Source organism: Choloepus didactylus, chromosome 8 (genome assembly GCF_015220235.1).
Source record: "Choloepus didactylus isolate mChoDid1 chromosome 8, mChoDid1.pri, whole genome shotgun sequence".
NCBI classification, from domain to species: Eukaryota; Metazoa; Chordata; class Mammalia; order Pilosa; family Megalonychidae; genus Choloepus; species Choloepus didactylus.
The window spans coordinates 32,669,571-32,686,540 of record NC_051314.1 but is presented as its reverse complement, the minus strand read 5'-3'; the positions used below and the strand labels follow the sequence as shown (position 1 = coordinate 32,686,540).

The 16,970-nt window shown below is 36.8% G+C and overlaps 1 protein-coding gene across 8 annotated transcripts in view; it reads left to right on the top strand.

Annotated features, from left to right (window-relative positions):
* Nucleotides 1–16,970, top strand: part of CFAP54 (cilia and flagella associated protein 54) — a 429,497-nt gene that overhangs the window by 351,896 nt on the left and 60,631 nt on the right. For all 8 annotated transcript variants that reach the window (XM_037846937.1, XM_037846939.1, XM_037846934.1 and 5 more), the window contains 2 exons: nucleotides 2,747–2,917; nucleotides 13,713–13,819. In XM_037846937.1, coding sequence (XP_037702865.1) covers nucleotides 2,747–2,917; nucleotides 13,713–13,819 — 278 coding nt within the window. The remainder of the gene's footprint in view (nucleotides 1–2,746; nucleotides 2,918–13,712; nucleotides 13,820–16,970) is intronic.

Genomic DNA, 16,970 nt, shown 5'->3' with positions numbered 1-16,970 from the left:
GCCAGGCACAAATATTAATTGGCTCACAACAGGCTCCTCATGTGGGGACAGTCCCTTACAATTTGTTGCATGGAGGAGCAGAGAATATTCACCCCCTGCAAACAGTTTTCTCCCAAGAAGAAGCGGCAGAACCAAGCATGTCCTAAATTTTTTTTCCCAAACTCACTAATCAAGTGACTCTTCCCCGAGGAGAAGAGTGAGGGAAGAAGTAGAGAGGGCAGGAATGTAGTGATAACATCTGGCCCTCCAAATGCAATGAAACAGTAGGAGGGCATTGGAATTGTTTCCATCTAACTCCAGATTCTGATTCACCCCTCCTGAGAACCCGGGACCACTGAGGATTACTGCCACGTGTTCCTGACACCTCAGGTGTTTTGGAGTAAGAGGTAGGGGTGGGGAAGTTTGGGAACAATAGTTTTGATGGGTCTGTTCTTTTGGATATCTTATAAAAGTTTGGAAACTATGATGTGTGACTTCTTAAATACTGCTCCAGAAGGAGCTGTGCTTGTGAAGGATGATGCTCCAAATGTACAACCTTGAATAAATTATAAATATATTTGACATTTCTAATGGCAGCAGTGTTATCAAAGAGTTGTTTCACCCCGTTTGCTGTTTTTTGATGTAATTAGTATAACTCTCTCCCAAGATAATCAGCTCTGGAGATCACTGTCGTTGTCTGACAGGTGCGTGCCACGTAATCATATGTTTGTCTCACCATGGTAGACAGCTAACGAGCATAAAGCTTTTTGGAATTTTTTTTTTAAACTCCAAGCTTCATTGATTTTTGTAATAACATTTTTGAGCCTTTAATCACTCAGGAGGCTATTTCAGTCAAACTCTTTCTGTCTTTTGATGCTCAAACCTACTTTTCCCCCCAACAAAGAAGTAGATGCCTTTCCAAAACGATCATTGCTACGTGTTGTGCTCATCGGTTGCGTGAGTCTGCATGCCATCGAGTCTGTTGAAGCTTTGTGATGGAAAAACAAAGGTGCCAAACAAATGGCATTAAAAATTCTGCAAAGGGATATGATTAAAGTTGTGTGCAGTGCTGGGTTATGCATGCTTAGACTGTGTGTCTGTGACAGTCTGTGGTGTAAGGTCAAATATTTGACTAGTGCAAAGTGATGTGTTGTTTATAGAACTGTGAGTTACTAGGGTTCTTCTGGTAGGTCTGTTGTTTCATTTCACTCAAAATAAAAAGCAAACATATTAAATGTACTCAGTGTATAGCAGTACATAATTAATCTCTTTTGCAACTAGATACTATGGTTTTTTAAAGACAATGGAAAAATCAGATGCCTATTTTGATATTGACTTCTGTTACAATTTACTGCTATTAGACCACTGTGTAATAAACAATGCATCTATCCACAAAAAAATTGCTTTTTATTTCTCTCCACTTAGCTAGTGATAAAATATGAATTTTTTGTTAAAATAGTTGTCAGAAACTTTGAAAGTAAAAGATGAGAATGAAGTATATGAGAAAATTTTTTTCCTGAATTATTTTGTGAACTGTCTAATTATAGAATTATTCTTGATTTGGGATTTTAAATGATTATTTAATCTTAGTAGTCTTGCTTATTGTACATTTTGGTCATACTCTAAACATTATAGGGCTAATACGTGAGGATTCTGCCTTTATAATATCCTTTTATGATAGTCTCTAGACATTTTTGAAAATTTTTCACATTTAGCATTACCTTTCAGTCAAGACAGTTTTTCGTTTTATCAGTAGACAACTCAAAAGGTCAATGTCTTTATTTCCCTTTTTATTTTATTTTGAAGACTTGCATTGACAGTCTTCTATCACATTTTGAATAGGTTCAGAAATAATGGGAGGGACAAAGTGTTACAGAAACACCAGGCATTTCTTTTTGGCCACTGACATGCTTCTCTTCGTTGCCAAAATTTGAGATGCTTCAGGTGTCAAAATAGAATGTATTGCAGCAACTGCTTCTCGGCTACCATGCTGTAATCTAGGGAATTGTAGGGAAATTAATTTTGAAAATAGTTTGCACTCCATAGAAGGTGCTTTTTAAACTTGAGACAGTGTATCACTATTATTATCTCTGGCTGGCCTTTTATTTTGATTGATAGTTTTCAATATGCTTTGCTATTTTAGTTACCTTAAACAACCAAGTAAATTATTTATGACATTGCTGATTGCGTTCTACACATTTATATTTCTTCAAAAATACTGATTCAGTAACCAAGTTCCATAAAAGAAGCTGGGCCTAAAGTCACCACAGACTGAATTTACAAATCAGCCCTCATTCCTTTAAAGCCACAGATGGAAGGAGAACAATGGATTTTAATCCTTTAGAGTAAAAACTGTACCTCATTTTGTAAATGGCACTGCAAAAAAAATTGCTATTGGAAAATAAATGATAAATGATAACCATGTCTTCAGTGTATTCACCAGTGAATAAACCAGAAATAAAATTGATATTCTTAGAAACAGTGGTGACCTTGAGGCTGAAATTATACCACTGGCATTTATCCGTGAAGAGCTTCACCCTGGGGGACTCACCAAAGTAGAAGACATTTGTTGAGTCCACTTAGTTTGAAGCATATTTTTACTACAGGAGAATCTTCTCTGTGGTAATCCAGGGACAGTTTTGAAATCTACCTCCATAAAACAGGCTGAAACAATTCCCCCAGTTTTCCAATGTTGCCAATTAATTTGTATTCAATTTTGCATGTATCATTACCAGTAATTACACTGATGTTTTTGTTTGTTTTCTAGTTAAGTCATGAGGGTTCTCTACACTCTGAGTTATCTTTAAAGCTCATTGCCAGCACCTCTTGTACAGATGACATGTCACCAGATACGGCAATACAAGCTTTAAACAAAGAACTTTGCTTTCAGTGGTACATTCCACCCCTGGAAAGACCGCCAACAGAAACAGAACCTATGGTATGTAATATTATCACATATATATTATTATATATACAGTTTAACTAGGCCATTATAACTTGAAGAGTAGGGAAAGTTCTCTTATCAAATATGTAAGAATATATAGCCAGAGTCTATATTCTCTAGGAGAGTTAATTAAAAAAAAAAAAAAAAAAAAAACTAAGAAATTCTGAGATATCTGATTAAAGTGGATCAATTTCATTTTATTCCATCTAGAAAATCAAGGTAAAAAGTTGGCCATATTTATAGGGATAAAAGTGAAATCTGGTACTTGGACTAAAAAAATCAGTTGCACAAATATAAGATTAGAGATAAGGAAACTATATAACAATATTGTTTTTAAAAGGGTGGCTCCCATACATTCAAAGTCAGCGTTTTATGTGGCTTTTGAAAAACCAAAACTAACCTTGAGCAATATCATAACAAGGTTAGGGAAGAAATTTGGGCTATTATCAAAGAAATTCAAGCATCATATAGGAGGTTACACTAGCTCATTTTAAAGCTCCCTTCTGCCTTGAAATTCATAGATTCTATTATTTATTTTATTAAAAATTTTGCTTTTTTTCCCCTCGTAACTTTACCATCATTGAGCTTAGTGTAATCTTAACTGGACCTGAACTGTTTGTCGTTTTTTTCTCTTTTAAATTGTAACAGTAAAATACCCAACAGAGACTGAGCCTTTTTTTTTTTTTTTTTTCCCTTTATTGAGTGAAGAAGAATGGAGTTCTAGTGGAATAAACAGGGGAAGTTTTAAGGTCTTTTCAATAGGAGAATTATACAGGAAAAACTCAGTTTTGCAGCTACAGGATATAGTTAACTTTGCCTGTTTTTGAATCATACTGTGATTATACCTGGCTTCTTTTGCTTAATATTATGTTTGTGAGATTCAACTATGTTGTTCCGTATAACTATAGATGAAATTTGTTCATTTTCATTGTTGTAGTGTTGCATTATAAAATTACTTTGTATTTATCCTGTTTACTATTGTCCACAGGCATTTGTGTTGGTCCAATTTTTGGCTTGTCTCTTCCCATGGCTTGACCATTTTACTTTTTGTGGTAACTTTTGTGTGATGTTTCCTGTTATTTTTGCATGGTGTTTAAGAAATTCTTTCCTACCTTGAGGAGCTGAAAATATTCTCCTATATTATATTTTAAAAAATTGATTTAGAATGTACCATACCAGTGCAAGGTATTAATAATAGGGTGGTATATGGGAATCCCATATTTTATGCATGATTGTTCTGTAAACCACAACTTCTCTACTAAAAAAGAGTGACATCAGTAGTAAAGGCATCTATGTTGAACAGAAATGTAGAGCATTTGAGCAAAACTATTTCATGAAATGTGAGAATGGGAAAAATAAATAGGTCTAAATTGATAAATAAAAAAAAGATAATACAGGAGAATTTTAAAAGGGCCTTTCACTTTTGGGTCATTAATCCCCCTGAAATTGAATGTATGTATGGAGTTAAGTTGGGCATATGGAAATCTAATTGTCCTGGCACTATTTATTAAAAAGTTTGGTCTTTACCTACTCAACTGCAATACCATCTCTGTCGTATACTGTGTCCATAAATTAGAGATGTCATATTTAGCACACAAAAATGTAGGATATCCAGTTCAATTTGAATTTCAGAAATACAGTGAACAATTTTAGCATAAGTATGTCTCATGCAATATTTGGGGCACACTTATTCTAATATATATGTGTATGTATATATATATATATTTAATGTTTATATAAAATTCAAATTGAACTGGGCATCTTGTTTTTTATCTGGCAATCCTATCAAATGCATGTTATAGAAACAAGCATTGAATAACCAGACAGTGCACCCATCAGGCCAGTTTGTAAGAGCAGTAGCAAGTATGTGTTTATCCCATTGTCTATCTCATGCTGGAACAACAAACAGGGTTTTGGTAGGGCCAAATGTCAGACTCCATTATTCAGGCCATTGGAGCCCTTGAGTTGCATGATTAGAGAAACAACAACCCTTTACTGGCATGATCAGGGGCTGGCATTATATGACAGATATTACTCCTACATTCCTGGTCTGCCATCCTATTTAGGGGTGCAACAGCCTTTCCCTGCCATGATCAGGAGAGCTCACATCTAAGCCTTGCATTTTTACTTGTATGATGAGGCAGACTTCAGTACTCTACCAGGACTTATTGTCTTAAATACTAGGATGTAATCCATTTCAGTGGGGACCAGTCTCTGAGGGATTAGTGCAGTTAGCTTTTATCTCTCATTTATGGGTATACTTTTTTTTTTCCCAGCTTAAAACAATACATATTTCCTGGGGATTCTTTTGAGCTCTCTTTTCTGTTTCATTGATCTATTATGTACCAATACCATTCTATTTTAATTTTAAAATAAAATTTGTTATTTGGTAGAGCAGTTTCTAGCATCTTGTTCTTGTGCTGCTGCTGCTGTGCGTCTTTGCTATCCTTGGCTCTTTGCATTTCCATATAAATTTTAGAATTTGCTTGACAAATTCCAAAAACCAAATAAACCTAGTTGTGATTTGGGGTTTAACAGGGATTGCATAAATTCTGTAAGTCAATTTGGGCAGAATTGACATCTTTCCAACATTGAATCTTCCAGTCCATGAACATGGTCTATCTTTCTATATATTTAGGTCTTATTAAATGTTTCTAAATAAGGTTTTATAATTTTCTCCATCAAAGTATTTCACACCATTACGTTTTGTTCTGGTTTGCTAATGCTGCCATTGTGCAAAATACCAGACATGGATTGGCTTTTATAAAGGGTGTTTATTAGGTTACAAATTTATAGTTCAAAGGCCATGAAAATGTCCAAATTAAGGCATCAACAAGAGGATACCTTCACTGAAGAAAGGCTGATAGCATCCAGAACACCTCTGTCAGCTGGGAAGGCACGTGGCTGGCATCTGTTGGTCCCTTGCTCCTGGGTTCTGTTTCAAATGGCTTTCTCCAAAATGTCTCTGGGCTTGTCTCTCTTAGCTTCTTCAGCTCCTGTGGATCTAAGTGTCTGTGTTCCTTTCTTAGCTTCTCTGGCGTGAACTCTGGCTAGCATCTCTAAACATTTCCAAGCATCTCTCAGCATCTCCAAGTGTCAGCTTTCAATGGCTGTCTCCAAAATGTCTCTCTCAGCTTCTCTTGGGGCATTTTTTTCCCTCTCTGTTCTCTATGTTAGCTCTCTTTAAAGGACACCAGTGATCTAATTAAGACTTACTCTGAATGGGTGGGGTCAAATCTCCATGGAAACATTCAATCAAGAGACCACACCCTAATCATAAAGATTAACTCTGCCCCCACAAGATTGCATTAAAGAATGTGGCTTTTTAGGGGAAAATAATATACTTAAAGTGGCACACATTTATTCATAGATATTTTATAAATCTTATGCTATATAAATTGGCTCGTGGATCTCCTTAATAATCCTTTTTTTCCACTTAAAGTCTGCTTTCTCTGATATTACTAGAGGAAAAACACTTTCTCTTGGTTATTATTTTCACAATATCTTTTCCAGCCTTTTGCTTTCAACCTTTCTGTATGCTTATGTTTTACTTGTATGTCTAATAAACAGCATGTACTTGATATTTTAAAATACAGTCTAACCATATTTGTCTTTTGCTTGGAGAATTTAATCCACTTACATTTAATGTAATAACTGATATATTTGGGTTTAAATCTACCATCTTATTTTGTGTTTTCATTTGCCCCAGCTGTTCTGTTTTTTTCTTCTTTCTCACCATCTTTTTGAATGATTACTTTTATCATTGCCTTTTTTACCTTTATGGGTTTGGAAATTATACAGTCTGTTTCCGTGGTTTTAGTGTAACCTTCAAGACAACATGCATACTTAATTTATCAAAATCTAAAGTTAATGACTATCTTTACTTCTCTAATGATATTAATGTACATTTTCTTTTTTAATCCAAAAAATATACTATTTTTATTGTTTTATACAAGAAATATCTTCTGTTAGAATTTCCTACATATTTACCATTTTCTTTGTTCTTTACACCCCCCCTGAATTTTAGACATTGCATCCAGGATCACTTTCTTTTTGTTAAAGTATATCCTTTTGAATTTCCTTGGGTGAACATCTTCTGGTGGCACACACTCAATTTTGGTTTGCCTGATAAATGTCTATTTTGCATCTACTTGTAAAATAAATTTTTATGGGGTGGGGAATTTGAGATTGGTGATTACTTTATTTCATTACATTAAAACTTGTTCAGCACATTTCCATTATTTCTATTTAGCGTTCAACTGTCAGTCAAACTGTTGCTGCTTTGAAGGTGTTCTGATTTCTTTCACTGGGTGAAACTTTTCTGTGTCTTTGCTAAGTTTTATTGGGACTGATTTTCTTTTTATTTATTTTGCTTACATTAATTTAGTGGTTAAAAACACAGATTCTGGAGCCAAACTATCCAGGTTTGATTCCCAGCTCTGCCACATAATAGTTTGGGGACCTTGAGAGGTCATTTAACTTTTCAGTATCATGGTTCCTTCATCTCTGATTGTAGATAATTGTATAAACTCCTTGCCTCAATGAAGTATAGTTATCATTATTATTATATGAAGTTATTTAAAAATTCTTATTAATTTTAAAGCTGAATGTCTTCAAATACAGATATAACACACTTGATAAACATTATTTTAAAGCATTTCATAAAGTTTAGTAACAATATATCCTTGTGGATACTTTAACACCTGAGATTGTGCAGAAAAAAGTAAACTTTCTAAGTAGCAAAACTTATGTTCATAACAAATAGTAAAAAAATCAGTTTGCCTCTAAATGCTGTTTACAAATTTTACAAATTTGTATGTAACTTCTTATTTTAATGTTTATTATCTATAACTTTTTCCATATATTTTTCCATGTATAGATAGATATTTGGAATAGGGTATAATTGGAATTAAGAGGAAGTGGGGCAAGTATATGGGAAAAATCTAATATCAATCCCCTGAACTACTGGAGACTGAACACTGATTCAGATTCTAGGAGAGTCTTGAAAATGGGTCAAGCCTTTAAAAATGAAACTGCTGGTCAGTATAGTCTTTTGCAAAAGAACATTCCACTGTAGTATTTCTTTGATTGTTGCTTTCTGTAAGAAGAGCCTCAGGCATTTCCCATAAAATGTTTGGCATGTAGTTTTGCCCTTTTCAGCATTTGTATTTGTTTTCTGTCTTCTGCATTGGTCTACTCTTCAACTTCCCAGCTCTTGAGTGCTGTCCCCTCTAGCTATGCCTGTGGTTGCTTCTGCTGCTCCTTGACTCACGTGACTCTTGTCAAATCATGAAACCTCCTGGGCCTGCCTCTCTTTGTTTTTGAGCACTGCTTCTCATTTTGGCCCCTATTTCTGCCCTCTGAGGCTAGCAACCTGCTACCAACTTTTGGTCAATTATATATGTCTTTCTAGTCATACAAAGAGAGAAAGTTTAAAATTTAACTCCCTAGAAACATTTAAAGCTCTTTCCCACATTTTTAAGTATCAATTCAAAAATAATTAATTCATGGTCCTTTTTTGGAGGGGGGGAGGATTTAGTACTATTGCTGTCAAATAGCTATGTTGTTTGAAATAGGTTGTGACTCCCAGCCGATTAATGAGTCATCGAATCAATGTAGTGGGTCATGAGCAGTATTTTTTAAAAAGAAATGAAATAGGAGTAAAGTAGCAGAATGTATCTTATATATGAAATGAAAATATTGTTTTTTGAAACATTTTTTCATGATATATATAGTTAAAAACAAAATTTCTTCAGCATATGTTAGAATTTATTTACTTGCTAGGGAGAAAACCAATGAGATTATAAAAGAATGCATCCATTCAGAGAGGGTATGGAAATGGAAAATTACATAATTGTGAAACAGAACGTTCACCTAATCCGCTAGTTGATGTTGTTGTTGTTTTTATAAAAGCGGAATAAAGTACAAGATTTCATTTTTCAAGGTCATAGGAATCACATCCATATCAGGGGCAGGATGACCTGAGATGTCCTTGCACTGCCATCAGTCAGAAAAAAAAAAAAAAAATGCATCTAAGAAGCAAATGCTAACATTATACCTCCGGCTGATAATTAGAGTAATAGGGTTTCATCCATCAACAATAGTGTCCGACAATTAATATGAAAGCATGAACTGGTGTCAGACAGAGATTAGAAGAAAAGCACCAGGTAACAAATTCTGACTTAATAGGCTGCTCTGAGTGATTTTCTCAAGCTGAAAACAAAGATGCAGAACACACAGTTTTCCCATTTCTTAGTTCGGGGACATTTTTTTCCCCTTTGACAATAAGTATGTGTGCACTGGGTCATGGTAAAATATGTAGTTTTATCATCAAGAAACATTGGCTTGAGGAACTAAATCATTTCATACCTAAGATTCTATGTTTTTAGAAGATTACACTGAAATTTGTTTGGTGATAAGCATTGGAGTATTTGAGCACACATCCAGTCATCATTTTAGGAGCTTCCGGGTTTGAATAATTGACTGAAGCTCATAAAACCCACAAAATAATAACAATAGTGAACCCTTACATAGAGCTTATCTTGTTCCAAGCACTTGATACATATTAACCTTACAACAACCCTGTGAGGTAGGTATTATCACTATCCCCAGTTACAGAGAAGGAAACTGAGACATGGTTTGGAGGAATGTTAGTCGGCAAGGAGCCAGGATTCAAACAGTCCTCGGATGATGGTCCCGGCTGCAGGCAATTCTAGCCTCTGGGTAGGAGGGTAATGGAGTGAACTTAATATTTGATTTAGGGCTCTGAAGTCTCCTAGGACCAAGAGGGTTGTTTGGACAGCAATGCCGTTAACATCCCTTGATTCACTTCCCTTTGTTACCCTGAAATGAACGCCTATTGTAGGAAACAGGGAAACAGCAGAGTAGAAATCCTGGCACTGGGAATTTTTAAATTCAGAGTGTTAAGTATCTCCACTCCATGACACTTTCTTAAGTGCAGGGGTAGAAATTATATTATTGTATTTGGCTAAGTTATCAAATATCACATCTTTTGAACAATTTCATCATCTTTTAGAGATAGACACTAAACAGGTTGCGAGTTACTATCATTTCAATGGACTTTTGAAGAGTGGCTAGTGTTTTTTTTTTTAATTAAATTCAGTTTTATTGAAATATATTCACATATCATACGGTCATCCATGGTGTACAATCAACTGTTCACAGTACCATCATATAGTTATGCATTCATCACCCCAATCTATTTTTGAACATATTCCTTACATCAGAAAGAATCGGAATAAGAATAAAATAAAAGTAAAAAAGAACACCCAAATCATCCCCCCATCCCACCCTATTTTTCATTTAGTTTTTGTCCCCATTCTTCTACTCATCCATCCATACACTAGATAAAGGGAGTGTGATCCACAAGGTTTTCACAATCACCCCTTGTAATCTGCATTATTATACAATCGTCTTCAGCAGTCCAGACTACTGGGTTGGAATTTGATAGTTTCAGGTATTTACTTCTAGCTAAGGATGGCTAGTTTTAAAATAGTTTTTGAAGAATGGCTAATTTAAGTCAGAGAGACATATGACTACAGCTTAGCCTTAAAAAGATGTAACCATGGCCACAGTTTCCATGGCCCAAATTTGTATCCAGATTAAACTTTAGAACCTTTATCATTACCTTACATCATCCAGTTGCCATTTTTAGCATTCAGGGGTCCCAGTAGAATGCTCTGGATCACAAACCAGCCCATTTGAGATTCAGAATAAGATTGGGTTATATTTTATAATTTGTGCAGGCTCAAGGAATGCAACTCAGAGCTATCAGGGAGGAGGAGCAATGAAGAATTGGTGGCTGGCCCCTTTGTTTGGCATGTCAGACCTAATTTGGAGGGAATTAACACTTCATCAAAGGCAGTTATACTGAGTGTGGCTGGATAGTCTAAGGCATGCTATTCAGAGGCCCCAGAAGACTCAGGCATGATTCAGATAAATATGATCAAGTACAGTCCTGAAAAGTTAAACTCCATCTAGTAAGCCAAAATTCAAACTTGTATAGAGCTGAAATGGTTCCTGGAGGTATGTTTATTCAGTGCCAAAATCCAGCCAGTCTAGGAATAAGAGACCCAGAGCCAAACCTCTTTTCTGGAGGTCTTTAAACTCCTAATGAGAGTGAGTGAGACTATTTTAGGGTCCCAGACAGGCATTCCAGACAAGGTCAGTCCTGGCAGCATGCTTGAAGGAAGAATTAGGATTCCTGGGGAAACTACCAAGTCATAGTAAAAGCAGAATCCCAGTGCAGCAGACTGGACCCACGTGGCTGTTGGGAGTGCTGTAACTCAGAGGTCACCCAGGTGCCCAGGGCTTGCCTTGGAGGAGCTCCGGCTGCTGGGTCTGGTTGTCCAAGTTATTAGCTGTAGAGCCTGGGCCTGATGGGGCCCAAAATTGCATGCAGTTTCTGGGAGCCAGGGAAGACAAAGGCTGCACAAATGAGGTAGGGACTGATATCAGATAGTTCCTGGCCCTTGCCATTCAAAGTGTGGTCAAGGACTGAGAGCACTGGCATCCCCTGGAAGCTCATGAGTAATGCAGAATCTCAAGTCCCACTCCACACCTACCGAATCAGAATACACATTTTAATAATGTATCTCCTGGGTGATGTGTGGACATTCAAGTTTGAGAAGCACTGGTTTAGGCCAGTGCTACCAATGCACCTTACAGCTCTAATGATGATTTTCTGTGGTGCCGCCTGAGTAAATTTTCAGAACCGAAAAGAAACTAAAAGAACATTTATTTGATGCTTTCATTTTACAGTTAAGGAAACAAAGCCCCATAAAGTGGCTTGACAAAGCCAAATTCATTAGGGGCAGAAATAGCAGTGAGAAGCTTAGTCTTTTTTTTTCTTTTTTATTATTTTTCTTTTTATTAAAGAATTTGTGGCTCACAGACAAATCATGTATAAAATACAGTTCCCATATACCTCCTCCCCATGAACACATTGTATTAGTGTGATACATTTGTTACAATTGATGAAAAAACATTATTAGAATTACACTATTAACCATACTCCATGGTTTATATTAGGGTTTACTATTTGTGTTGTATACTCTTAATGTTTTTTGTAAAAAATTGTATTCTAGTGAAAAATATACAATCCCTAAAGTTTCTCCTTTTAACAGCATTCAAATAAATAATTCAGTGCTGTTAATTATGTTACAATGTTGTGCTAACATTATCACCATCCATTACCAAAACTTTTCCATCACCTCCAATGGTGATACAATTGAAGCATTAACTCCCCATTCCCTACCCCCACCCTGGCCCCTGATAACCTATATTCTAATTTCTGATTCTATGAATTTTCTTATTCTAATCATTTCACTGACATCATACAATATTTGTCCTTTTGTGTCTGGCTTATTTGATTCAATATGATGTCTTCAAGGTTCATGCATGTTGTCACATGTATCAGAATTTCATTTCTTTTTATGGCTGAATAATATTCCACTGTATGTATATACCACATTTTGTTTATCCATTCATTGGTTGATGGACACTTGGGTTGCTTCTATCTTTTGGCAATTGTGGGTAATGCCCCTATGAACATTCATGTGCAAATATCTGTTCATGTCCTTGCTTTCAAGTCTTTGGGCTGGGGTTGGGTAGGAAGCTGTCTCATGTTCAGAATACAGACTTCCACTTAATTCCTCTGTTTTCAGTGCAGCTTCTTACCCTGCACCAAATATTCCTGAGCATAGATCCTCTATGATTTAACCCCATAAGAGAATGCAATTAAAGTTCAGTCAAGAGAGAGGAGGCAATTAAAGGGTCTCTCTCCTAACTGCATGGGCTCAGAGAAGAGGGAGGGGTGTCTAACTGCTCCTGTTTGTAGCCCCACCCATCCTCCTGCCTCCTAAGCACCTTCAGTTCCTGAGACTTTCCAGGGCTCTCTGTCATGCTTTTGGTTGGCAACTCCTCTGAAGGCACTTAAGATACAGCCCTTTCCTCTCTGCTGAGTCAGTGACACTCTTCCAAATGCTTTCTGTCATTCAAAATATTATTAACATCTACTGTCTGCTTTACCACCTCTCTTGTTCTTCTTTCTGTCTGTGGATTTATGCCTTTAAAAAATTCCCTTTATTTTTATGTTAGTTTAATTGGTCATTTTTGACTGGCAGCTCTAGGCCTCAGCTTTCTCATTATTAAAATAAAGGACTTAGACCAGATAATCTCTAAGGTTCTATGAATCTCAAATTCTATGAATCCATGATTGTGAATAGTTGCTACTGTATGAGACTGACTCTCAGAATTGTTAGCATTTAAAAATTACTAGAGTATGAGTCATAAGGAGACATTTCATCTTAGAGGTGGGGTCTGGGAAGGAGTATGTGATTGAATAGCTGGAGAGAAGAGGAAGGGAACAGCATAAATGAATGCACAGAAGCAACTATGACCCCTGTGGGAAAGACATATAATGAGAAGTAACAAGAAACAGATAGTCACCAGGTGTGTATTTAGTTCTTGCTGTGAAGGGCCTTGAAATGCTGAAATTTAAATCTCGTTGCCCTAAGAAATGTCACTCTTCAAAAGTTAAATAATTTTGTTGCCAAATAGCATTTATTTTCCTCTTAAACCCTTTGCACAATTCTTGTTCATCTCATTTCTCTTTAAAGTGAATTGGGGAAAAAACACTTTATTTTTCTGTTCTAAAGAAAAATGTTTTTAAGTGTGATGATATTATTTTGAGAACTAATACTGAGTTTTGGGGAGGTGAAATATAATTTTGATATCACATTTGATATGCCTGTTAATTTTCTTATAGGTTTTATTGTTGTATGCATATAACTTGAAGCCTGTGAAGATTTCAGATGTTACGTATCCCAATTCTACCAGTTTATTTGTTGGTTCTTCCTGGGTTTCACTGAACAGGCAAGTAAAGGTGAATTGTCCACAACTCTCCAAACCTCTGGGCTGTTATCTCTCAGGAGAACAGGCTGTTTCAGTAAAGTACAAGGTAAAGCACAGGAGAACTTTTAAAAGATATATTTAGAGCAATCTTTTTTTATTTAGATGAGCATTATCTTGCAGTGGTTACGTACGCGAACTCTGAACCCAGCCTGCTTTAGTTCAAATCCCAGTTGGGCACCTTACTACCTGTGCGACTTTGGGCAGATTACTTAATCTCTCTGTGCTTCAGTCTCCTCATTGGTGGAATGAGAATAATAATAATAATAGTATCTAGCATTGTTGGTACAGTGATACATCATAAAGATTATATGAAAGTACAAGGATGTTGCCCATGCTGTATTTTGCTTGTAATTTTGTTGCATTTAAGAAATAACTTAATGTGGCTCTGTACTGGGTTACAGATTTAGCCCAAACGCCATCACCTCTACTGTCTCAGCTTTTCTTCTTTACCCAATCCTACTAAATATTTTTCCCCAAAGTCAAAAGTCTCTGCTTCAGCCAGGCTGTTTTCCTCCTTCTCTGTCAAGGAGGACATATCACTAATTTTTGCCTGTGCCTGGCTTCTTTGTCTTCCAGTTTCACATTACCAAATTCTTCATTAGAAAATTTTTTGTTCATTGCTTGCATAATTTCTTTTGACTCCGTTGTTCATTGCCCTTGTGACGTTAGCCTCCATTTCCTCACTTGTAAAAGGGGAATAATAATAATACCTGCTCTGCCTCCCTTCTGGGGTTCTAGTTGGAATCAAGTCAGAAAATGTATGAATATTTGCTTCGAAAAGCCAAAAGCACTGGGCAAATGTCAATTGCCATGACTAACTCCCGGGTCTGTCAGTGTCAGAAGATGCACTGCTCTTCGCCCTGCTGATGAGCTGGTACGTGCTTGTGAATGGACAGTGGCTGCTTCTCTGTCCGTCCCTGATGTGTCTTGTTCAGTCTCTATGATTTTTATTTTGAAGGACTTCTTGACCCAGCCATGAAAGTGAATAAAACAAGAACTGTGTCAAGAGTTGGCATGCCTTCAATTATTCAGTCAATTTTCTTTCTTTCTTTTTCTTTTCTCAGTGAAAAGGCAGATCATACACCAGCATATCTAAGCATATCTAAGCAACAAAATTAGTAAAATTATGCACTTGCCTTATAAATCCAGCAACATTGCAGGGTATGTGAAGATGATTATAATTTCTGCAGAATAGAATGTAATCAAAATGACAGGCTTCTCTTTTCATTCTAAAAAGTTCGTAATTTTGGTGTGTTTCTGTGCAATAACAAGGCTACTAAAATTAGGGACATGCTCCCATCACTGAGGCCATTTCCAAGGAGAGCACCTGACAATTTCTCATCTGAACTGTCCCTCCACGGCACTGTCATAATGGACTGTTTCTCTCATCCAGGGTGGCATTCCTCTGTTCTTAAGAGGGTCAAGGATGTATATGAGGAGTTACTCTTGTTGGCCAGCTTTTGGTAGGCAGCATTAGAGGAAAATGGAATTTAAAAAAATAGTCCAGAAAAGAAAGAACTGCAAATTGGGCAATCTTCCTTTTATATAGTTCACTTCAGTTCCTCATCTCTTAGTTAAGTTCTTATAAGGAAAACTATATTTTAAATCTTTGCATTTTTCTTTAGAAACAAAGGAAAAGATAATGTTCTCAGTAAACATACACAAAGGTTTCTGTGTAAGAAATATGCATAAAGTTCTATCTGAATAGTAATTATGCTGTTTTGACTAAGATCAACTTCTCTACCCACTATCATTACCTCTAAACTCCACTTTCATCAAGTACCTCCTGTCATGCATGTTTGTATTTCTGGCTGGGTCCTGTCCTCCTGGCCATGGCAGACTGGGCAAGAGAGTGCCCATGAGTCAATAAATGAGAACAGAGGCTGCGGGAGCTGGCCAAGCCCAAAGGTGATGGTGGATGTTTGTTTGTGGTGCCAAGACAGAAGGCTACCAGAAGCTAGACAAGAATCTGGAAGGGAGAGATGAAGATGTACATGGGGAAGAGGGAAGTTGATAACAAAGGTAGGCCAGAGAACAAAGAGAGGGAGCAAGATGTGGAACAGGTGAGATCAAGACTACGGGCCTACGATTAAGTCTATGAGTCACCTCATGGATGTTCATTGCTCAAGGGCCCAACTTGCCTTGCCTGATCCCAAACTGTCCTTTACATAGCTAGACTGGTCCATTTACTTCTGAAGAGGCAGTGCAGTATTGGACATTCATTAATGATCTGTAACCCAAACATAGAAGAACAGTTTAACCTTCCTACAATACCAAATATTGTCAAGGAAAGTGATGTTATCTTTGGAAAAGAAACAAGAATTCTTTCTCTAGGCATTAGGATGAAGAATGGTGCTTAGAACACCATCTTATATGGTTCTATATGGTTGAGAGTATATATAGTTGTCACTGGATTCTCCAAAAACCCCATGAATTAGATGAGGTGGATTTTATTATTCCAACCTTGTGGTAGAACGAATCTCAGGGTTGGGGAGGTTAAAGGACTTGCGTGTAGTTCCCTGGCAAGTGTGTGATGGAACCAAGCACGGACTCACCCAAGTCCTCTGGATCCTAATCTCATTCTCTCTCCAATCTATCAGGCGGCTTTTCCAGCATGATTGGGGCATGACCCATTTTTGATGGGGCAGTTTTCTAAATAAACGAAGCAGACTCTCACATTTCAACAGCAGATCTTCACATTTTAACTGTTGCCTTTTTGATAAAAAAGTTTCCAAACTTGCTATATAATTTCAGAACTCCTTAAATATAACTAAAGCTACTGCTTTGCTTTTTTTTGCTGAGGATCATCATTAGGATAATCAAGCATTATGCCACACTTCAGATGAATCGGATGTGTGAGAAACTGGAGAACTGACATTCCTGAATGTGTTCCACTGCTGGTTTTGACTTGCTTCATTTTCATAAAAATTTCCCTTCTTCCCCAAATGGACACACACACACACACACGATGTGCTTGTAGTGTAGAGTCACTGAGGGCCACGCACATGGCTGTTTGCCTCCTTCAGACTGCAAATCTCCTGTCTTCTGACTCCACTCCCCTGGCTCACCTGTGCTTTCAAAGCATCCACTGTTCAACTGGCCTTTGGCCTTG